This window comes from Bidens hawaiensis, unplaced genomic scaffold (genome assembly GCF_021521415.1).
Source record: "Bidens hawaiensis isolate Kalapana, Puna unplaced genomic scaffold, B.hawaiensis_p1.1 tig00004357_1, whole genome shotgun sequence".
Classification (NCBI taxonomy): Eukaryota; Viridiplantae; Streptophyta; class Magnoliopsida; order Asterales; family Asteraceae; genus Bidens; species Bidens hawaiensis.
In genome coordinates, this window is record NW_027491262.1 from 644896 (window position 1) to 669981 (window position 25086).

General features: G+C 35.0%; 2 protein-coding genes and 2 pseudogenes across 3 annotated transcripts; 1 reads left to right on the top strand and 3 right to left on the bottom strand.

The window, feature by feature from the left end:
• Nucleotides 1-491: 491 nt before the first annotated feature.
• LOC143626296 (proline-rich receptor-like protein kinase PERK15) lies at nt 492-3543 on the bottom strand. The gene is made up of 7 exons (XM_077096435.1): nt 2421-3543; nt 2226-2312; nt 1984-2054; nt 1821-1897; nt 1583-1730; nt 1041-1202; nt 492-819 (listed from the first exon to the last, which is right to left on the bottom strand). The coding sequence occupies exons 1-7, from the start codon at nt 3541-3543 to the stop codon at nt 625-627; spliced, it is 1863 nt and encodes a 620-aa protein (XP_076952550.1). The 3' UTR covers nt 492-624.
• A 5495-nt stretch (nt 3544-9038) lies between these two features.
• LOC143626371 (secreted RxLR effector protein 161 pseudogene) lies at nt 9039-9500 on the top strand (annotated as a pseudogene).
• Nucleotides 9501-12259: 2759 nt separating this feature from the next.
• On the bottom strand, nt 12260-13256 carry LOC143626373 (transcription repressor OFP2-like). Its single transcript, XM_077096489.1, has 2 exons — nt 12910-13256; nt 12260-12607 (listed from the first exon to the last, which is right to left on the bottom strand). Exons 1-2 carry the CDS (start codon nt 13254-13256, stop codon nt 12280-12282), a joined length of 675 nt encoding a protein of 224 aa, XP_076952604.1. The 3' UTR covers nt 12260-12279.
• A 6711-nt stretch (nt 13257-19967) lies between these two features.
• Nucleotides 19968-23217, bottom strand: LOC143626297 (zinc finger protein ENHYDROUS-like; annotated as a pseudogene). Its single transcript, XR_013152409.1, has 4 exons — nt 22971-23217; nt 21678-22073; nt 21340-21596; nt 19968-20799 (listed from the first exon to the last, which is right to left on the bottom strand). The product of XR_013152409.1 is annotated as a zinc finger protein ENHYDROUS-like (transcript).
• Between the last annotated feature and the right edge of the window lie 1869 nt (nt 23218-25086).

Genomic DNA, 25086 nt, shown 5'->3' on the forward strand with positions numbered 1-25086 from the left:
CACCTTGGTTTTCAACTTATTACGAATTTGTGCTTCCATGTTTCAAAATTCGACTTTTATAAAAAGATAATAAAGAACTTTTATTACATTGACCAGACCGAATGAGTCAAACAAGCGACTCGTTCATGCCTAGATCATATCGCGGGCAAAATAAACCGGGGATAGGGATTCAAGCTCAGAGTCTCATGACCTCTCTTGGTCATGTAATATTGAGTCACCATTTTTTATATGCATGAACTTTGTAAATCAAGCTCATAAAATTTTGTAAATTGTCTGCCAATGTGTCATTATTTGCATATATATGCCCTGCTACAAAGTTTATGTGCCTTTATTTTTTCTAAAGAAACAGTTAAAACTATAAAAAGTACATAAAATAATTGTGTTCAGAAGAGTAATATCAAGAACACCATTTGAGAGTTAGATTAATTGCTTTCAATGTGGCAAAAAAGACACAGCACTGTCTTGTTTCATTCGACTAAAAATCTTTGGCCCAATAGTCATCTTGTGCTTACTACAAATGCTACATTACTCACTAGATTTGCAAAATCAACCTCATATGTACCATAGTAGCACCTAACAATTACCTTAGCTCTTAACAACATGTGATATCCAAGTTTACATTGTTCATCTATACTGTCCGGAACTACCAATCTCGCTACCTGAAGATTCTTCGGTCGACATCACCATCTTTCTGAACTTAAGCATGTCATCATTGTAGGCTTGTGTGTCATAAACTCTTGATTCATTTGTGTCTAATCCTGTTGTTTCCTTCTCATCCAAGCTATCTAATGACGCAATCCCTTCTAATGCTCTCACAATCTGTAATTTCATGTGAAAAATATAATATTAATCAGTATGTAACTATGTGTGGAAGACGTCTATTGGGTGGGCCCACCTTGTTTAGAGGGTCCACCCAAATCCATTCCTTCTTAATAATGGGTTATACAATTAGTTGGACCCTCATGAGCCATAAGGGTCCAACCAAAACTACTATATACCTATGCACGGGTGAACAAACATACAGGCTACAAATAACCAACCTGGCTCATTTTAGGACGCCTCCTAGCGGAATGACGAACACCAGCCGCAGCGCAAGAAGCCATTTGTTCCATCTCGGTGTGATTATAGTTTGATTTCAAGTGTGGGTCCACGAGCTCGTTGTAGTCTCCATCTTCTGTCGCCTTGGCGATGAGTGGCCTTGCCTGTTTTTGAGTTTTATTAGATAACCAAAATAAATCATTCATCCTTTTATATATAAAATCTAGAGGTGGCCTATTCGACTATTCGACCAATTTATTTATAAATAAGTTGGTTTGGATTATTTTTCTTTTTCTCTCTAACCAGAAGAATAGTTAATAAAGCTAAATATAAACAAGTTACAACTAGCTCAAAATTAATTTTAATGCATAAAACCTCGTATATCATTTTGTTCAACAAACTCATCTTATTTTACTCATTAACTAGTTAGTTATAAAAAGTGTTTTAACCCGACCGAACCTAACGAAAGAACTGCTCATTTAAACATGTATAAGATCATCAAAGTTAAGAAAATGAAATAAGTTGGTTGATATGATATACTAACCCATTCTACCAAACTATCATTCATGTACTCGGTCTCGGGATCAATCGGCTTCCTTCCTGTCAAAATCTCCAACAACATGACACCAAATGAGAAAGTATCAGACTTCTCTGAAAGCTTCCCACTTGAAGCATACTCTGGAGCCAAGTACCTATCATTTGTCCCATAAACTGAAGAAAATTATTTGTAAAAACTAACAAAATTCGTTTAAAACTAATCACTTAAAGCATAACTAACTTACCCGAAAGTTCCCATCACACGAGTAGAGACATGAGTATCGTTCCCAGTTGTTAGTTTAGCCAATCCAAAATCAGCCACCTATGTTTACATTCATGGCATGTCAATATGTCATGAACTCTCAAACTATACCTCAAATGTCAAATGTCTTTTGTAGTCTGATATACCTTTGCTTCATAGTCATGATCAAGTAGAATGTTGGCAGATTTTATGTCCCGATGAATGATCCTAGGATGGCCTGCGATAATGGAGGTGCCGATTTCATATTTTTAACGCACAGAATCTCGTATTGTTATTAAGATAATATGTTTTATAATCATAATTGACGTAAGAAAACATTTATAAAATAATTTGCAAGTCAACCCAACCGACCCAGAACCCAACCCAATTATGAGTGTTTGTGTCGTACAATCTTCATGGAGATAAGCAAGTCCTTTGGCGGATCCAACCGCAATACGCATTCTAGTTTGCCAATCCATGACCACTTGGCCCTTTCCTACAAATAAAAGTATGGCTTAATAATGCATGAACATATATGGAATGTGTAGCATTTTGTTTTGAACTTTTGGTGAACATGTATTAATATCAAGTAAACACAACTCACCATGAAGATGGAACTCCAAAGTGTTATTAGGAACATACTCGTAAACAAGCATTCTCTGACCGTCACTAATACAATATCCCACGAGTGAAACCAGATGCCGATGGTGCACCCTACTAATGATCTCAACTTCAGCCTGAAACTCCCGCTCACCTTGCCCGCTACCTGTTTTTAAGCTCTTTACAGCAATATCCTGCCCGTTAGGCAACACCCCTTTATGCACATACCCAAATCCCCCTTGACCCAAAATATTATATTGGGTGAACCCTCTGGTGGCGATTACTAACTCATCATATGAGAATTGATACCGACTAAATGCCATTGGCATTTTTACAGATGCCACTGACACTCTAGGTCCTGGAAATTCATTGCTAGCGTTCATAGGTGGTGGCTGGGGAGACTGTCCCCAACCACCACCACCATTACCTACTTTGACCACATGGTCGGGTTTACCATAGTAGTAGGGTCCACCTACTTCCGGGCCTTGTTCATGAATATAATAACCTTTTTTCTTTTTCTTTTTGCATAAAAGACAAATGACTACTATAGCAAGGAACACCGCAACAGCAGCAGCTATTCCTCCAATGATGATTGGAATATTGGTTGCACTATAATCCGAGTCTGAATCGGGTGATGATTTTGAGGCCGACTTTCGGTTTGATGGACTAGGTATCTTCCTAGCAGGATCCGGTGCAGATTTGTCAGAACCGTTCCCAGGGTTTGGAAGAATGTTGGGTGACGGTGGTGCATCTCGTGAAGGGATTGCAGCGGGTGGTGGTGGAGAAGTGGCGGCGGGTGGGAGAAATCCCGGGGTGGGTATAGTAGGAGGTGGAGGGGCAGGAGGGGTAACTCCTGTATTGCCTCCACTAGGGGCAGGCGGGGGTGATACATTGGGAGGTGATGGGGCAGGCGGGGAATCCCCTGCCCCTTTACTGTCATCATCATCAGCAGATGGTTGTGATTTAGGAGGTGGAGGGGTTGGTGGTGTTTTTGAAGGCTTAGGTGGTGGCGGTGAAGGACTAGAAGGTGGCAGTGGTGGTGAAGAGTCAGGCGGCGGTGGCGACGAGTCTGAACTTGGAGACGGGGTGGTTTCAGGGGCCAGAGCAGACTTGGGGGCCGGAGCCATATGTTAGAATGGACTTTTCCGGCCCTCAGGGAAACTCTGCCGAAAGATTCAAATATTCATTAGGGATTGTACCCTCTTGTTACAAAATTCTTGATTTTCCTCCACAATGCAAATTTCAAACTACATATTAAAACAAAAGATCATATATATCAACATTTATGAATCATATTACGTATGCATGGATATTGAAACACAAAGGATGGTTTTGTTTATCATCATCATGATCAAACTCCAAATTCATTAAATTCATGCATAATTTCCTCATTACACGTTGGAGAAATTATTACAATCTTTTGTGATTTGATAGGATTAAAAGTTGTTAATAAAATATTATTACCTGAATGAAGATTGCAAAAGGATTCAACAAAAGCATAAGAGAAAGAGAAAGCATTCCAAATTTGTTCAATTAGAATCAAACCGTGTGTTTTCCCCCCTATTACATTCCTACAAAAATGGTGGTAGATTCTTAGTTGCATAATATCCTAACCTAACACGTGTCATTTTAGGCTCCTCAAGAAACCACAATTAGGGTTTATTCATTGCAAAATGATGACTAAGAATGTAAAATATGCATTACATATTTTTTTATTTCAAAGAAAATTTAATAGAAAATGGCTTTTTAAATCTGATTTCATACTATCCAGTTCCAATCCGATCCCAATCCGTACCAGTTTGTATTATTTCTATTCGAAACCGATTTTGGATTTGAAGTGGTTAATCTAGGTTAAATCCGGTTTTGATTTTGCTGACTAAATCCGATATAATTTTAGAACTAATTTGATTTAGAAAGGAACAAAGAAAACTGGTGAGTGAACTTCTATTTTATAATGCCTAGGTGTGGCAATTGTTGACACGCCACAAAATACAACCCGTTTAAAAAATAGTCTGGGTTAACTCGTATAAGTATTAGTTGATCTGTTAACCCGTTTAAGCATTTAAAAAAATTTATAAGATAAATATTCATATTACTCATTTAGCTTACTGTCTAAAATCATATCGATTTTGTTTTTATTTTTATTATTATTATTATTATTATTTTTGATAAATACGTTAAGCGGTCATGTTCAGGTCGATCCGAATTTATGCGTGGACAGGTTTATGTTGAAAATTTTCACACATATGATAATATGGGTGGCTTCTGGTAGTACATCTCAACCAACAACCAACAACCGTCAACCTAAATATACCTGATAAAAAAATCTCATTTTACATGATATTTGTATGTAAAAAGTTAAAAGTATAGAAATATTGTAAAAATTCTCTCAATTCTTTATATAATGAATCTTGTTATAAAACCAGATATACAATCTACACTAAATATACAGGGTAGTTAAATTTGGTAGTTATGTTGGTTAGATGTATATAACAGCATATATGTTCCATGTATTTGAGAACTCTACTTCTTCAATAATATCACAATTTCATTTTACGTTATCAGCACGAATTGCTCTCTACACGAATTGCTCAGAAACATCCGATTGTTCATCTTATCCGGGTACACATAATCATCTTTTCAAAGTTTGTTGCATATGTTAATATTGTTTACAATAGTATAGTGCAAGATGAATTTGTATGTATAAGTAAGAATATGTTATTAAAATCAAACCCATCATCCAAAATTATTATTGTATAAGAGAAAAAAAAAGAACCAAAAATGCATCCCTGTTTTCCAAAAAAATAAGTCTAAATCAACAAATAACAGATTTATGATTGCCTCTTTAAATAATAAAAAAAAAATCCGCTACTGAAATCTAATTTTCGTGATTCCGGTTGATGGATCATCATCCATAAAATTGACCTGTGATTCAACTTAATTGTTGATTTAGTGATGAAAATTGAACAACGGTTATTGGCATACAGGTTGTATGTAGAGTATGTAATTGGAAGTAACAAATCTCGTAAGGGTTTGACACAAATTAGAAAGAGAATCAAATTAGAAAAATAATTATTAAATTAAATCACATAACTAACACCTCAAATTAAAAAATATATATAATTATTAAATAAATCACATAACTAACACCATGTACCAGAAGTTAGTGGAAACTTATATTCCAAATTGTTTATTTTATTTACTGTCATTAATTTCACAATTCATATGTTTATGTCAAATTGAACAACTAAAAACATACGAATGAACAATCATGAATGTTATACGTCAAATCAAAAATAATTTGACATTTCCTATTGTTATAATGCCAACAAAACTGATGGTGAGGGACCAGCAGTTACTAGGAAGTTACAGAAGATTATAAATTGAATTTTGAGTTATCAAATAAAAAAATAAATAAATAAAAACTTTGAAGATGGCATTTTTACGTGGGGGTAAGTTTAACCCAATCTTCATGAACGTGCTATTAAATGATTATATGCATATGAATATATTGTATTAATTAACGGATATATATGCATATGAATATAACCCATAAAATAATAATATAATTGTATGAAAGCATAATCCCAGCGACGGTTTTGAACGAATAAGCCGGCGGTTGTTAGAAATGGAAACTTTGAACAGTTACATTAAACAAATGGCTTAATATAATTTCTACAACTTCATATGAATTCTTAAATCCCTTCTTGGTTATGTTGAACATAGAAATGTGAAAGCTTTCCAAGCACGAGTTTGTTGTAATCGGCATCTCATTACATAAGTACATTAACATCTCCTAATATAAGTAAATCAAAGATACTTTTGACCACAAAAAGTTGGTTGCCCTTCAAAGAGTTTCTATTTAAATATCATACAAGCTTATCAAGCGGTGCTGCTCATTTCCTGAAGCGAATGTAGTAATTTTTAGGGCATAGCTGCACTAATCTAATAGTATCCAACTGCTGATATCAAATACTTCCCATCATAACTAATCTCCAGAAGAGAATCAAATATGTTTCACATAAAGAAATATGGTTGGGTGATTTATATGTACCGCCACCAAATGTTGTAAAACTCCCGAGTAGACGGCCGAGAGAACCGCTTAACGACTTTTACAACCTTGCCGCCACCATAATGTACCACAATGGAATCTCGAATGAATGAACGGATTCTAAGGGGGAGATAACTAAAGAATGAAAAGCCTGGTAATATATGAAATGCATCACAAATATCAAGTTTAGATCCCGGAAGAGATCAATATAAATCTGAAGTCAAGTATGTCATACATTTATAAAGAGTAACTAAATAGTTACTAGATGCATTCATAAAACACATATAGAGTGACAATGTCACATACACCAGTATCAAATTCATTTGCTCGAATTAAAGTAATCAAAATAAGATTACAATACAAAGATCACGTGGAAGACAAATTGGTTCCAAAGATAAACCCACGAAAATTAAATGAGCAACGTAATGCAGTTGGTGTAACCTTAGAAGAGGTTACTTGTAAAACCATATAAGAGGTTATTAATATAATACCATGTTTGGGTAAATGTCCCAGAAGAGACTAATATATTTCTACAAAGAAATAATAAAACCCTGGAAGAGGTAAGTGTCCTAGAAGAGACTAATATAATCTATAAAGTTCCAGAAGAAACACCCGTACTAAATCGATATGAGATATCTACAAATTATGTACAAAGATATAATATGAAACCAACATGTAACGAGCGCTAATGAAATACTTGCATATGCTATAGCTACATATGTCATCGATGAGAAAGATTACGAATCTAAAACTCTGTAACAGTATATACACAGAGATGACTACCAAAATGGCAAAATGCCCTTAAGGCTAAACAACAATTGCATGACAAGCAAAACGTTTTCGAACCTGTAGTTCGAATATCTATAGACGTCAAACCAGTAGGTTATAAATGGGTGTCTTTATATATAAAAGAAACGAAAAGTATGAGATTTGCGATGAATGGCACGACTTGTAACACAATGGTTGTTTTCCCAAATCCCAGTTGTTGATTATGAGGAAACGTATTCCCATGTAGTGGATGCCATAACCATTAGATGTTTTAATCAGCCTCGCAATTTCAGAAGGACTTCAGATAAAAGTTACGTATGTTATCACTGTATATTTGTACGTGGCAATTGAACATCACATATACATGAATATCCATGCATGGATAAAAATGCCCGAAGCATTAAAAACAATACCCCGAGATATGAATCTAAGATTTTTATATGGTCTCAATAAAACTAGTCGTATGTGGTACAAACGACTATTAGACATCTTAATAAAGGGTATGAGTTTGGTAAATGAGTCATATGCATTTATCATAATTTCATTCTTAAAAGTTCATATAATCGCAGTTTACAGTGATGATGTCCTACATCATCGTGAGACTCTGTCGAACTATTTAAGAGAAAATTTTGATATGCAATAGCTTGACGCAACTAAATTAATCCTCGACCAGCAATTCGAGTATATGTGTAATTGCATATTTATTAGTTAGTCAAATTACATCCAGAAGACGTTAGCATATTTTATACAAGCAAAGTCGATTCACTAAGCCTACTCGTGATTGGTTGATCACTATATATATACATATGGGTCCTAAAAGAGGGCTAATGCGTACTTGATCCAGAAGTACCATGGTTAAACGTGATCAATGCCCTAATGTATCTTATAAATATCACAATATTAGCATTGCTTTCTCAATATATAGTGAAACATAGTTTTAGTTTAACATGTTGTACTCTTTTTCCCTTCACTATGTTTTTCCTATTTGGTTTTCTTAGTAAGGTTTTTAACGAGGCAACATAACTGGTACAATAGAATCAGTTTATCTTATAGGTCCTGAGGTACCGATTTAACATCATCTTGAAGCATGTTGTTTGTTATGTAAAATACGCGATGCACGATTTTTTTCCCCTTAGCTATGGTTTTGTCCCACTGGGTTTTCCTAGCAAGGTTTTTAGCGAGACAACATCATTAAGCGTATTAAATGATAAGACTCGAGACATGGATTTGTTCCATAAAGAAAATACAGAGTCCCATGTTATGTTTATGTAGGATATCCATCAGACTAGCAGCGAGCTCGGCTATATTTCCAATACGCTTTCACTTATAAAGGTCAATGATCCAACACTTACAAGAGACAACATAACTAATCCAGCAGTATTAGTTAATATCGGTCCAGAAGAACCGAGCCAACATTATCCAGTAGTGTAATGTTGATAGTGTATAATATAAATGTATGAGGGGGAGAGTGTTATAAACACATACATTGATGACCCAACCCAATGTTTTATGGGCTGATGTAATCAGTCCATGTGTCTTTATAAATAGATCATACTCAAAGGTTTACCATAATAGCAGTTTATGTTGATGATATCAACATAATAGGATCTCCTGAAGAGATAGAGAAAGCTGCCTAATTATTAAAGAAAGAATTTGAAATGGAAGATATTGGCTTGACAAAATTATGTCACGGCCTGTAGTTCGAGCATCTGTGCAATGGCACATTCGTCCACCAGTCAAACTACATCCAGAAGATGTTAGTTCGTTTCAATATGACAAAAAGGTCATTTGTTTAGCGTAACTATGGTTCATCGACCGCTGGATCCACATAAAGATCCATACCGCCCTCAGGAAGAGGGAGAAGAAGTACTTGGTCCAGAAGTACCATACTTAAGCGTGTTCGGTGCCCTTATGTATCTTGCAAATAACACGCGACCTGATATTGCATTCACGGTACATGTACTAGCAAGATACAGCTCGAATCCAACACGCAGACATTGTACTGGAATAAAACATATATTCCGATATCTTCGCCGGACACAAGACTTAGGTCTTTTCTATCAAAAGAATGACAAGTCCCAGCTTGTTGGGTATGCTGATGCTGGATATCTATCACACCCACATAAAGCAAGATCTCAAACAGGTTATGTATTTACTTATGGTGGCACCACAATTTCATGGAAGTCAACTAAGCAAACACTTATAGCAACATCTTCAAATCACGCGGAACTGATAGTATATGATGCCGGTCGAGAATGCGTATGATTAAGGTCATTGATTAATCACATACAAGAAGCATGCTGATTAGAACAAATCAAGAAAGAGCCGGTTATCTATAAAGACAATACTGCTTGCATAGCTCAAATTAAAGAAGGCTACATCAAATGTGACAGAACAAAGCACATCTCACCAAAGTTCTTCTCAACATATGACTTGCAGAAAGAAGGGGAAATTGAAGTTCGTCAGATCAAGTCAAGTGAAAATCTAGCTGACTTATTCACAAAATCTTTACCTAGAAGCAGTTTCGAGAAGTTATCACAAATGATCGGACTTCGAAGATTGAAAGACGTTAGTTAAATTGAGGGGGAGCACTATACACGCTATACTCTTTTCCTTGACTAAGTTTTGTCCCATTGGGTTTTCTTAGTAAGGTTTTTAACGAGACAGCATAGCTGATCCAGCAGTGTCAGTTTATTCATAGGTCCTGAAGTACCTAATTAACATCATCCTGAAGCATGTTGTTAATAGTGTATAATGAACAGTAATGTATATCTGATGGGGAGTGTTATAAAACCAGATATACAATCTACACTAAATATACATGGTAGTTATGTTGGTTAGATGTATATAACAGCATATATGTTCCATGTATTTGAGAACTCTACTTCTTCAATAATATCACAATTTCATTTTAAATCTTACCCTTTAATACATGTGGGTATTATTATTTTATGAATGTGTATATAATTAATAAAAGAAACATATAGTTTTCATATATTTACATTTTTTAATGTTACATGTACGCTGAAACAAATCTTATCAAACGATTTGGTACTTTTTGTCTCATTTAGCATTTTATCTTTATAAACATAAAAACAAAACAATAAGTTTGAACTCCTTTTTGTCCGTCAAAATGTAATTACAAGTTATATTCGACAATCGACATCATAAGACTTGGTGTCCAACCTTCACACATACAAAACAAATTATACGTCAATGTCAAAAAAGTATTCTTATTCATTGCTACGTCTTTCATATAAAATATTTGACACAATTTTTAATATGCAGTAAAACTATTGACCTATTTTTATTTATATACTAATATCCATCACAAACCTTTTGACATTGTTTTAGCGATAAATTTTTTTTAATCCTTATTGTATGTAGGACGTGAACACAAGAACTTCATACCCAAGTGTTTTAAAAATTGTCTTTTTGACACTTGATTGCATATATCCGGACTAGACTCGATGTTTGGGTTTTCGACCAGACATGTTATGTATAACCCATCCCATCTATAGGACTTCTTCCCTAAATCCCATCTGTAGGACGGCCTCTCTCGGTGAAAGATCATTATTCGAATCAAACTTGAATAACATGATATATAAACGTATTGATTTCGAATAACGAATTCAAATTTCGGTTTATTTGTATATTTATTAATATATTTGTATTCTAGAACAATTTGTTTGTATCTTTAAATAACTAATTATCTTACATGTATGAGTCGATCAAAATTATGAAAATAATGTTTGACGTACGATACTATTATGAATGATCAGTTGATTCGAGAATATATGACGACTATAATTTGCACAGTTTTTGTTGAGATTTGTAATGTTTGCAACTTTGCAAGCATTAGATGTAACCCAAACTTTATGGATATGCTAAGTAAAAAAAAAAAAAACCTCTTTAGTATACATTTCTGAATGAATGAAACTTTTAGTTTATGTACTTTACTAACACAAAAGACATAGTTAAGCCAGATTTTATCTTAAAATCATATAAAACATTAATAAAAATCAAATTTCACTTGTAATCAGGTGAATTGTGAACTATGATTTTTTTTTCAAAGGCCGATCGGTTAATTCGGTCAGTTTGACGGTTTAACAGTTTGATTTGTAAGAACCAAATATTTACTTAGATCGAACTATCACAACCAACAGTAAATCGAACCATATATTTACTTAGATCTTGAATCGAGATCGACTTGCTTCGTTTTGATCGGTTGCAACAGTTTATAAACACCCTTAAATGTAACTGGACAGGACCGTAAGCTTGGTTTAGCTAGTTTAAGACAACATTCTTTTTCAGTTTTTTGATACTTGCGTCTTTGAAATAATTATGCCATAATTGTTGATACAATTATGACAACTAAATAAAAATCCACTAGTTTCTCGTGACAAAACAAAGGAGCCCAAATGTTATATGATTAGTTATAACTACATTTGTACCCGTCGCGGTGGTGCATCAATGTGCGTTCAGTTAGTATGAGTTAATATTGACACTGAATTAAAGAAACTTAATCTGTCAGCGTATAAGACAGTAAAAGACACTCGTATGGCTTATAACAAAAAATGTTAACATATTAAAAACAATACCACTTATGATCAAAGCAACACTAATTTGGTTGGTACCGGTGAGCTTCGTTACGGTATCGACACTAAACCCAAGAATTATGTGAGCAAACACCAGAATATTCGTGTAACTTATAACGAAAAAAAACATATTTAAAAGACGTTTTTTGGGTATGTAAAACCCGAGCATTGTCGCGGCGCGTTAGCGCGAATTTGGGGTCGGTTTTGGTAACGTTCGCTATGATACCAGAACCAAACAAAAAAAATCCAAAATTAAAGCAAAAAAAACTGGATGACATGATACAAGTTGGTGCCATCACATAGACCAATGACAGTCTTGCAGCACCAACTCAGTTTATATAATTATATCACAAATCACAATAGTTTTAAATTACCAAAGGATCGAATAATCGTATAATTACAAACACAATTAACATTGATTATTATTACATTCAAACAACGAAGATTCAACGATCAACAAACACAGTGTTCCAAATCTCCGAGAAAGCTTGCATGATCACACCATGGTGATACCACGAGTTCAACGACAAGAAACACTCCAAAAGTTGCTTCAAATCGCTCTCCTCGTACATTTGATTCTCGACAATCATCTCCATCATCGATGTCTTGAAATCCTCGTATGGCTTCTCTGACTTCTTTACCACCGCAAAGCTTTCTTTCACCTTCCCCTCTACTTCACACGACATAAGCTTCTTAAACACTGACAGTCTTGCTGGTGATCCCCATTCTGGCGACACCTCACCGTCTCCTCCGTTGTTGTGTCCACTAGCGGACCTAAAGTGAAAAAAAAATAATGTTATATACATTACTTTTTAAAATCCCGATCGCTCTTCATAAAATTTTACGATCACCACATTAACTTTTGAAAATAACCCCTAAGAAAAAGCATATTAGAAACATTAACTTTTGAAAATGACCCCTAAGAAAAAGCATATTAGAAATTTATAAATTTTAAACACTAATATAATTTATATGAAACATTAACTAAGTAAGCCCAATCTAACCCGAACCAGACCAAAATATTAATATCTAGCGATAGTTAACCGACCCACAAAATTTATATTAAAATTTCTGACCCCCATGAAAACATTTTCTGGGTCCGCCACTGGTTGTGTAATCCCACGTCTGAAAGGCTTCTATGAGGTTGATCATGTTCTCCTTCGTCGTCCATGTTGTAAGTGGTGCTAAACCGATGGCTATAAGCCTTTGGTTTAGTGTGGCGGGTTTTCTTGTCGTAGAACGGGGGAACCGGCAATGAGGGGAACCGAAAGGGGTTGAAGGAAGAACGGTGAGGTGTTGGTATTAATGGTGAAGCATGCACTTTGCATGGTGATTCGCCGGTGAGTTCATTGTGTCGTTGGCGCGGTGGAGAAGAGTGTTTTGTTTGGCAGGATTTGAAGATACGAAGGATGAATTTCACCATTTTAGTATGTTTGAAATGGACAAGTGTATTCATCTAGAATATGAAGGCATATATAGGCCTTACAAGGCTATAATATATTGGATACTCACAGAAAACCGAATCAGAGTTTAAACTGTTTAAAACTGAACGGAATTACATGTTCGGTTTGGTTTGAATCCACAAATTAACCCGCATTTGATTCAAAATTAATAACAAAATAGTAGTTATTTAAGTTTTGTTATTTACCCTATCCAATTTCAGTATTAACGATATTTTATTTAGCCTATGCAAATGCATGATAAAGAAAACACAAATAGAAAAACAATGAAAATAATAATAAAAAAGGTTATATTTGATCAAAACCGAGCAAAACCTGATTTCGGTTTGACCTGAAAAGATCCTCAAACTGAATAAACCAAAAACCAAACTGATAAAGACCCCTAGATATACATGATATGTGGATGGCATATACTCTTTAACCGGTAAATAAACATAGATCGATTCTATTTTGTAAACACAAACTTCGATCAATATTAGATATACCATCAAATACTTGATCAATATTAGATATACCATTGGAAGTGCTTGTGTAATCCTCTAACCTAAAGTCCAAGAATTCAAATCATGTAGTATTTAGGTTTTGTGATAGGAGTAAATCCGCGTCGTTCAAAAAAAAGTTTATATTATACATGCAACAATATTTAAATATTTTTTAAAAACTTTTATGTAATCCAGTATTTGTGTGTGGTCCGACCAGTAAACCAGTAGTGTGGTCGATCTAATAATTAGTACAGTTTTCAAAACGTCAATATGTACGTACGTACATACATATAGATACATACATACATACATACGTACATACATGCATATAACAAAATAGAGAATAGAAGTTATAAAAGGTACAATTGGATTGATATAAAACTAGTACACAATTCAGCTCAACTTTTCATTGAAGGGTTGAGTCAATTGAAACAAAAGCTCAACCTAGTACTTTGTCGTTTTCCAAGCACCTTCTTGATGAATGATAGATTACCACTTGTACGTACCCTACCATTATTACCCATGTCAAGTGTTACAAAGAGTTACAATATAGGTGGAAATTTATTAAACATTTATCAACAAACAAACATATATTGTTGAGTCATACATGATTGACTTAGATTTTGAATTCAAATATATATTACGAAAAGGCTATTTAAAAAACAATAAGTTATATAGTTGTTATAGTTAACATTTTTGTGTTCATGTAATGTAATATACAAAGACGGATGTGAAGCGTAAGAATTAACTTCTAGCCGTCTAGCCGTTGCTCATGACTCGATCTGATAATCCTTCAAACGAGGATTTTCTGTCAATCTATTTATGACGCATGATAGTAAGTTAGTAATTTCATTATGTTTACTCTAACCCTCTCTAACATGGTTTAAATTGCCGACTAGAAGATAACAACAAATAACATCTTCTTCCATATGTTTCTTAACCCTTTCCCTCAGTCATTCTTTGAGGGATGATCAAGGCGACGAGGATTCAACAAATATCGTCGTCGTGCTCATCCCTTAAAGAATGAACCCATTTTTCTAAATACTTAGCAAATGTGTGTATATATAAAAATTTTACTTGTTTTATATGTGTATATAAAAAAATTATACAAACCACAAAACTACAAATAGGTGATGTAGCCCAGGATCGAATCCCTCTATTTTCGGTTCGTATTAGTAGATTTTTCAGTTTTTCAAGATCAAACTTTAATTCCCATTTCGAAGGAGATAGTAAAGTGTTAAGGTGTAAAATAGGAGGTCATGAGTTTAAACCATATATACTACAAAAGTTTAGTCGTTCTAGAAAAAAAAAAGTTCCCTACTTAAAATAGCAAGAGGTCCCATTCCTATTGAGTCTGAATTCTCAAAAGTTTTAAAGGCCACTACCCAACAATTCCCAAATGAAACTAACGTGCATTCTTGTATATGTAAGTTTTTTTAGTAATTTTCTTCTATTTACATTGAAAGTTATTTGTTGTTACTAAATCTTCAGGCTAACTTTATTTATTTAGTTGATTAATTTGGTTTGTTATGTTTAATTAAATTTAACCTAGTTGTTTAAAATGATTATTGAAATAATCTATAATATTTAAAGTTAAGTGCCATTTTGGTATTTGTGGTTTGACCAACTATGCAACTTTAATACATATACTTTATTTTATGCAAATGACTACCCAAGTTTCAAAAAACTTGCATTTTTAGTACTTTTTTTTAACTCCGTTTATTTTATCTGTTAAGTCAAGGGTACTTTGGTAATTTTGTAATTTTCTTAATTTTTTCTTTTCTTTTAAATGCCTTCCCCCTTTTAAATGCCAACGACATTCACCCCCACCAGAAGTCCACTGTCAGAAACTACTTCAACTCGTCAGCGAACGCACCAGGCTTGCCGGAAATGTCCGTGAACTCCATCGTCGTCGTCGCTTCGTACTGAACCATCATAAGCCTAATCCGTCGCTGCTCGTTCTTCTCCACCGTTGTCAGATACTGTGGCGGGAACCCTTGTGACATTCGTCAATTTTCGATTCGTGTTCGTATTGTAAACCCGACCCGTTGGGTCGTTTCGATGTATTAAATATATTTTAATAAAGTGATTCCCGACATTTAATGTTCTTTATTCGTTGTTCGTTGTTATGTTTATAAATTCCCGAACCTTGACGTTAATCGAGCCGCGTGAGTAAAACGCGTAAATAATCCAAAACCGAAGACCTTATAATATAAAGTTTGGGCAAAAAGTGTAAACTCTAAAAACTTATTATAGCTTAAAAGATATTAAACATCATTTAAAATGTTTATGAAACTGCAGGGTCCAAAGTGTAAATAATATTTAAATTATATTATTAAATAAACCCAACCCTATCCCGTCCCCCCCCCCCCCACCTCACGTTTTTCCGGCCACCGGAATCGGCGCCGGAGGTAACCCAAACACCACCAAACTTCGTTGTTTTAACCAAATAAATATGTAAACGCGTTTCTTCGTCAATATAAAACATTAACCAACAAGTTAATTGCGTTTATTCGCCGTAAATAGACCCGTAATGGTCGCTGGAAAATCCGGAAAATCAAATCAACGAATTAATGTGAAGACGCTCCTCCACCTAGTATAAATAGACGCCTAAACTTATAAACAACTCGCTCATTGCTCTCAATCCCCCTCTAATACACCGATTTGTCTGTAATTGGGAGCTTTCTTGTTACTTTTCCGGCAACTGGGTTTCGGTCAAAACAAAACCTTATAAGGTAATTAATATATGCTTGTTAATGTCGTTACACCAATAAACAAAACCCCTAGTCTAATTATAACGAACATGGAACAGAAACCCAATTGATAAATTAGGGTTTATGTTCTTGAATATGAAGAAGATGAAGTTGAACATCTGTTTAAAGTAAACTGTTTCCATAACTTCATTGAATTGCTTCCCAGTCCAACTGGTTCGAAACCCGGGTCAAGCGTTTTTTTTCTTTTTGTGGTGGGCCCTGTATTGTTATTATTATTATTATTAAAATCCATTTCAAAGCTAATGGTATATTTAAGTATTAAATACCATACTATAAATGAATATTGTCACCAGAGCAGTTGGATAATACCCAGAACTTATACCACCAACACCCGGGTTCGAAACCCGGGTCAATCGCATATTTTTTATATTTAAACATTTTTCCAGTTTATTATTAATTAATAAATCATTTTAGTCAATTAATAATCATAATAAATTTATAAAAACCTTTTTAAATTAAATAAAAATTATGTAAATTAACTATAAAATATATCTCACTATTTTACATATAAAAATCAAGTTTCTTGTTTTCATAAGTCGTTATTAAAAATCGTGTAATAATCGCAAAGTAAACTTTAATTCTCTAAAAATTGTTTTGTTAAAGCAACAATTATATTTTCGATTTGTAAACAATAGTTCAAGCTTTTCGAACATATAAACTTTGTTTTCTCGCCATTAAAGTGCTTAAATTGTACTAATAACCAAGTCGTCGTTAAAACATAAATAATAATATAATAATGTAAGAGCCATAAGATTCGTAATAAAATTATAAAATAATAACTAAATTCTAAAAATTACTCGTGCAATTAATCAACTTTAGAATCCCGTTAGAATAGCCGTTAAAAGTCGTGTTTATTCTTATTTATAGTTCGTACGGATTGACCGCTTCGGTTTCCTTTGACGCCTTCAAGTTATTCTTATTCCTTTTTCATCACAACTACTAAGGTGAGTTTTTCACCACCCCTTTTAATGTTTTGGGGTAGCATATGTATCCTTATAAAAATTCAAGCATTGTTTCTTCTATTACAAAACTACAATTCGTATATGGACTTGTGTGTTACTTGTATTACTTGCACGAATATTACTTGCACGATTGGGAAGCCTCATTAAGTATGATCATACGCCCCCCTTTGCACTCTGGTCCGTTTGTATCGAGTGGAAAAGGGTCTCATTATCCAAGTACGTTGGTTGTTACCAATTGGAAAGGACCTTACTTGCGCGATTATCCAAGTACGTTGGTTGTACCAACTGGAAAGGACTTACTTGCTCGTTTATCACATGTCTATGAATTGTATGGTTTTTATGTACGTATTTAAACTGTGGAAACTCACCAGCTGAATTTATAGCTGACCATATTTTATACATATGTTACAGGTACCGTGATTAGAGGTTGAAGTATTGAAGACACTTAGATTACTTAGGGTATTTCAATAAAAGAACTATTGTTATGATTATGTTTTGGTTTGAACTTGTATTGTTACTTTCGAACTTGTGTTACTTGGCTTATTAAATGAATTAATGTTATTATGGTCACTTAATAGTGCCACGTGTGTTTGAGCAATCTGTACGTCACACTCGGGCGTTTCCGCTTAAGCCGGGGTGTTACAACCCTAGCCGCCATCATCATCGTCATCGTCATTGTCATCGCCACCAATTGAACCAGTAGCAGCGGCGGCGACAAACCTGGTATCCGACACAGTATCCGACAATGGTGGAGAAGAACGACCATGGTGGTTCAACTGACAGTATCCGACAATTGAACCACCAGATTGTCGTCGCCGTTGCTGCTGGTTCAATTGGTGGCGATGACGATGACGATGGCGATGACTATAGCGGCTAGGGTTCCGCCACAGTATCCGACAACGGTGGAGAAGAACGAGCAGCGACGGATTATGCTTATGATGGTTCAGTACGAAGCGACGACGACGATGGAGTTCACGAACATTTTCGGCAAACCTGGTGCGTTCGCTGACGAGCTGAAGTAGTTTCCGGCAGTGGACTTCCGGTGGGGTTGAATGTCGTCGGCATTTAAAAGGGGGGAAGTCATTTAAAAGAAAAGAAAAAATTAAGAAAATTACAAAATTACCAAAGTATCCTTGACTTAACTGATAAAATAGACGGAGTTAAAAAAAAGTACTAAAAATGCTAGTTTTTTGAAAGCGGGGTAGTTATTTGCATAAAATAAAGTATAGGTACTAAAGTTGCATAGTTGGTCAAACCACATATACCAAAATGGCACTTAACTCTAATATTTATTTGTGGCAGTTAAATAGTTTTTTACCTTTTTAGGGAAAATTGTCAGATCTTTCGAAATATAAATATAAAGTTTTAAATTAAATTGAAATAGAAGGCAAGCGGGCAACAAGCCCCTTCTAGATTGCAAAACCAACTACATTGGTTGATCTTGGAGTTATAATATTGCCATGCATAGCACATTGAACTCGGTTAAATAGCTTTATAGCCTCAAGCGTGAGAAACCCAAGAGCATGTTTGAGATTGAGTTTCAGAACAGTTTATTGACTTATTTGCTTTTTCAAAAAACCATTTTGAGAAGCCAGAATTTATGGCTTAGAAAACATCTTTTTAAACATTTAAAAAGCTAAACATATTTTTATAATTATGGCTTTTAGAAAACAATTTTTTAACCCTTTCAGAATTTATGGCTTTTTATGATTGCCAAACATATTTTTAGTTTATTCCTTTTAAAAAACCAATAAACTGTTTTCAAATTCAATCCCAAAAATACTAAGTAATTTCATGTTATTTTATCATTATGTTTATTCTGTGACCCAACTTATTTTGACCTGTCCATTTTAACCTGACGTCCTGACCAATATGTTTATTTTCTCAATATAATCTAAAAATTTGTATACATGTACATGCATAAACTTGTATATTAGTACATAGTTGCAAATTTGTGTATATAGTAATATAGACTAGTAACATAAATAAATATAAAAGGTGATGATAATAAGTAAACAATGGATGAATGGCTTAGGAACTTTTTTTTCCTATGTAAGCAAAATCTATATTTAGGGTAACACCACCTAAAGATGGCCGCCCTACAAAAAATCCTCGGTCCACCGCGATTGCCGCCTTCAACCACCAAGGTGACATCAACCATTCTGGTTGCATAATTCCAAATAAAGATAAAAGACTAAAAAGTCAACTTTCAAAAAGATTAGAAGCGTTTATATAAAAAGTCAACTTTCATATGAATGCTCTATTTGCAAGTTGAAATGCAGCATATTATTAAAGCCAGACATATTTTTCATTCATATAAAGACTAAATAATATAAAGAATCTTAGATGCAGAACATAGGAATAGATAATATCAAGTAGGCAGAGGTTGATTCCTCCAAAACTGCCAACTGCTAAGGAAACTGAGAGATCCAGAGAGTCCCATAAACATTTTTCTTCTGGATATAATCATGCAAATAAAATAAAACAATAATTAACATCAAAACAGTAAAATAATCCATATAATATAAACTACTTCCTACATAAAAAAGCTACCAAGCTTGAGTTACAGCTGAGGTCCCATGTCTTTTCCAGTGAACTCGTTGCCACCACCACGCCCAGTGAACCCATCAAGACCTTAGCCAATGGTCATTAGAGCCGACAGACCACTGGTTGTTCCGCCACCAACTGCCATACCCAACCCGAGAAAATCAAGGGTGGCAAGCTTAGGGCCATATACAGACGGAGTCCCCATCATGAGTTCTTGCAAACCAGGCCGCCCATCAAAGCCCATCCCGAGCCCAAGCCCGATAGACGGACCTGAAACCGAACCACCGTCTGTGTCATTCCGTTCAAGCCCGTATCCTCTAAGTAACGATGCACCAGACGCGGTTGCACCCATCTGAGCCGCCTTTTGAAGTAATGCTGTTGCTGACATGGTGGGCTGAGGTGGCGGCCCGTATTGTCCAGCTGTTCTGAAATTGGTTGACAAGCATAGTGATATGGGTTCTTGAGATGATAATGGGATTGTAAGATCGGGTGCTTGTGTCTGTCAGGACATGGATTGGATAAAATCTTTGAATCCAGTTGTTTGCGGTTGTGGTTGATGTTGTAAACTTTTGGGTGCGGTTGATGATGCAAATAAGCTAGCGAATACACTGCTACTTGTGCTTCCTGTATTGGTTGAGCTGCAGCTACCGCTACAGCTTCCGGTCAACCCTGCCACCAACGGTGGCGAGTTGTCTACAACGGGTCTCGAATCATGATTCATGTTTGAACTTTCTGGCAAATCTGCAGGCAATATGTCCTTGTAATGAATCTTCAAATGAAACCATTGGGTTGAATCTCATTACTATTAAAGTATATAAAGAATAAACTACCATTTTCGTCTCTTTAGTTTGGTCACTTTCGTCCATTTTATTTTTTATCCGCCTGCTTACTCTAGGGTTTCAAAAGCTTGTCATTTTCATCCATCTCCTTAACGGCATCCAACTTGACTGTTAAAGGTCGTTTAAATGAGGGGAATTTATGTCTGTTTAGATGTTTTAATTTAGAGTTTATAGGAAATTGGATGAAAGTGGCGAAACTGATCAAACCATAAGAACGAAAATGGTAGTTTACTCTCTACACTAAAGCACATAAAAAGATATAAAAACCCCTCAATTAACTGACCTTTAACGGTCAATTGAATGGCGCTAATGAGATGGATGAAAATGGCAAGTATTTGAACCCCAGAGTAACAAGCGGAAAAGAAATAAATGGATGAATGTGACGAAAGTAACCAAACCACAAGAACAACAATAGTAGTTTACTCGTATATAAAAGTTATACCTGGAGAATTTGCAATGCACAAAACTGAAGATGTTACAGGTACTGCAGGAGTGGCGGGTAGTGGTGGTAGAGGAAGCTATAGTGATGGCTGTGGTGGTGGCGAAGGTGATGCTGTTGAGGTTGATTGCGGTGCCGAGTCTGTATCTTGAAGCTTACGGTCTTCATCTTTCTTGGGACTTTCATCTACAGGCTGACATTTAGCACTCTCGACGGCTAAAGCGTCACAAAATGCTCTGTGTGTAATAAAGCTATCCCGTCTTCATATAAACAAACAAAATGTGATAGATGTTTTGGCAAATAACAAAGATTTTAATCTTTAACAAATATGAAATATCTACCTTACAAACACAGTTCCACAATCACATTTATACTCTCGGGTTCCACATATCTTCAAATGAGCTTTCCAATCAGACTGAACTGCGTATTTCTTCGAGCACTGCTCACATTTCCACTTCTTCTCACCATGTTTCCTACTATAATGCTTTTTTATCCCAGTTAAATCGCCCAATGCGCGTTTGGGATCATGGTGCACATATGATGGCTCGGGACATACATAAACTCTTTTCCTGATCTCATTGGTTGTCCTCTGTTTAAGCTTCCATGGTAAATTGTGTCCTCTTCTATGGAGCTGCAGGTTTTGGTCTCTCTGAAACCCCTTGTTGCAAACTTCACACACAAACCGATTTGTCGCCATTAATGTTTTCGGAGATAGAGTATCACCTCTGCATCTGGATCTATACATTGCATATTTAAAATTTAAAAATATTAATAAACCAACTTGATTTTAGGTTCGATTTCTACACAACAAGCCCTAACCCTAAGATTCCTATAAGTATATGCTAAAAAAGTGATCGATGCTTGCTTAAAACAGCATGAAATCAATTGTGACTAGGGCTGTAAACGAAGCGAACTGATCAAACCGAACAAGGCTTTGTTCTTGTTCATTCGTCAAGCTGTTATCAGACAAACCAACGGTTCACGAACACCTAACCAGACGGAAATTCTCGTTCGTGTTCGTTCATTAAGGAAATTCACTTGTTCGTGAACGGTTCACAAACACTAACAAACGAACATAAATCAACACGACTGATATTTTATTTAATCTGACTAACCGAGAATGATCCGTGTCAACGGTTCGGTCCGTACTCCGTCTACCAAGTTTGCGTTGGTGTTTTTTTTAACATTCATATTCATATATTCATATTCATATGCTAATTTACATATAAATTAATCACATAATACTCATATATAATTTTTGTATTATTATAGTTAATAAATTAGCTTTAATCTACATGACAATATTAGAAAAGTCATTAAAGAATACACAAAACCTTTAATTAACAAACAAACATAAACTTTCACCTTCTCGAACGTTCACGAACACAATTAAACGAGCACCTTATCGAACGTTCAGGAACACAATTAAACTTCTTGTTCAAGTTTGTTCATTTATTAAATGAACGAACATAAACGAACAATTTTCCGAATTAGTGAGATTTAATCATTAATCACTAATCTAACATCCAACTACCAACTACCAATAAAGGCAACCGATTTAATAATAATATCCAGATTAATAAACCTAATTTAAGATTCAAACTTAACTAAATCACAATACTATACTATACTACCTGGTGTGCCGGCTAAATTCCGTTTCCGTTTAACCGGTTGTTCTGTCGGCGCCGGCGTCCGATTGACCGGAGAAGATATACTAGCTTCGCCGGAAACTGTAGACTCGTTAACCGCCGACGAGTTGTCGATTTCAGTCGTCATGAGATTAATAATAATATTATTATTATGTTAGGGTTTCAAAAGAGTACAAAGACAAGGGTTTCAGACATTAGCCCCAAATTTGTAGGGCTATTGATTGAATCTCAGGGCTATATAATACAGATCACTAGAATCTGATATTAAAATAGAAATAAATAAATAATAAAAATGAAATAATCGATTGCTTTGAGTTAAGTTTATTACGATACAAACATCAAGGACGCACGTATAAAATATAATAGAAAAAATTATAGTTTATGATGAAAGCCACGCGAAGTCGGTTAATTTAGTTATGGTATCGGAACTAGACTCGTATATTTAATTAGTAGATGCATAGAATGCTTTTGTGGTTTATTACGAAGAAAAAACTTATTTAAAACAACTTGGTAAAACTTAGGAGTTGTGGCGATGAGGTCAATACGAATTGTGTCGGTTTTGGTTATGGTTTTTACTGTACCTGAAATAAAGCAAAAGGTTTATATATTTAAAGCAAAAGGAAGTTATTATAAATTTAGATTCATACGGGGCGTGTAGGGCCCTCGTATAAGACTATAAGGGGCATATAAAAGGTGTGTGATGTCCCTAGAAAAATCCTAAGTTTAAATCGAATGGTATGACACGTGTTGGTTATGCCACTTGACCCAATAAAGACTACAATGTCAAGCTCTTTTATTTATCTATAATAATAAAATAATAATAATAATATTGATAACGAAGTGGAAATTAATTTGGTGGAAATATCTTGGAAGAGAAGGTAGCAAAAAGGCGTCGTTTAATGAATTTTCAATGGGATTGGGTTTTGAGAAGGGTAATTTGGGAATAGGGAAAATGGTTTAGTTTGGTTTCATTAACTATGGTTAAGATAGAATAATGTTTTGTGGTTAAAAGGTCAAAGTGCTTTTGGTTTTTGGTTTTTGGCCTTTTTAGTTTTAGACCAACAAGCACGTGATGTATCACTATCATGGAACATGTTCTATTGGGTTTGTTCCACCACTTAAAACATAATAGACCAAGAGGGGAAGAGAGAGAGAGAGAGGATGAAGGGTGTCCGTATTTTCGGATCCGACGTGAAGGGGAGATGGAGGAGCTGAGACTAAGTGAAAACGAAGAAAGAGAGAGACGATGAAGTGTGTTCGGAATTTCTGAAGGGAGGGGGGGGGGGGGGTACGACGGTGGCAACAAAATGTGAATGCTCGGACTCTTTTACATTTGAAAATTTTCACCATTTTTCATACGTTTTTTTGGTTGCCTGAGAAGAAACCTTCTATGAGATCACATTATATAGGATTGTGCATGTCCGGGCAGGTTTAACTGTGAAAATTATCTGCTGTGCATAGTCACTAGGGCCAAAACACTTATATTAGAGGCAAGACATTCGTTAATCTTTATGGCTTGATATCTCTCCTATTGGCATAACATAACAAAATGACGTGGGATTTTTTTATTGTGTTACGCAAAGATAGCCGTGTAAAATATTAAGTTTCACGTATCATCGTAACTGTCTACGTATCTACCATATTTATCATGTTTTTTTGTTTTACATATTGTTTATCAATCTTTCTTACACCAATGAACATATGCAGCTCTTTATTCGACTTCACATTCGATTTTCGAAACGTTACCATAAATTTTGCACAAAACATTTATTAACACGATTTTGGCATATGCAGAAGCTAAAATTTGACACAATTTGAAATCATGTCTTTGATGTACACACTCATGAGACAACGTATGCCATATTATAAATGAAATTCAACACTAACTGGTTGTTGATGGAATTAGTGACAGGAGTTAGGAATTTGCGAAGGACATTGGTTGCTTTTAATATTAAACATTGTGTTGTTTTCACAAACGTCAAAAACGTGATATCTTGTCTGGTTTTTTAGAAACATAAAAAGGTTATACACATTTATAAAGTATATAAAAGTATTTTTTTTAATCAATGAGGTCGGTGATTCATTGACGAAGCAAACCCTG

Excerpts from the sequence above, each read along its gene's own strand:
- LOC143626296 (XM_077096435.1), bottom strand. The coding sequence starts at position 3,543 with ATGGCTCCGGCCCCCAAGTCTGCTCTGGCCCCTGAAACCACCCCGTCT. Across the intron at positions 1,203-1,582 it reads ATGATAGTTTGGTAGAATGG|GCAAGGCCACTCATCGCCAA; the intron begins GTTAGTATATCA and ends ACTCAAAAACAG. Across the intron at positions 820-1,040 it reads GGCGTCCTAAAATGAGCCAG|ATTGTGAGAGCATTAGAAGG; the intron begins GTTGGTTATTTG and ends ATGAAATTACAG.
- LOC143626373 (XM_077096489.1), bottom strand. The coding sequence starts at position 13,256 with ATGGTGAAATTCATCCTTCGTATCTTCAAATCCTGCCAAACAAAACAC. Across the intron at positions 12,608-12,909 it reads CAGAAAATGTTTTCATGGGG|GTCCGCTAGTGGACACAACA; the intron begins GTCAGAAATTTT and ends TTTTCACTTTAG.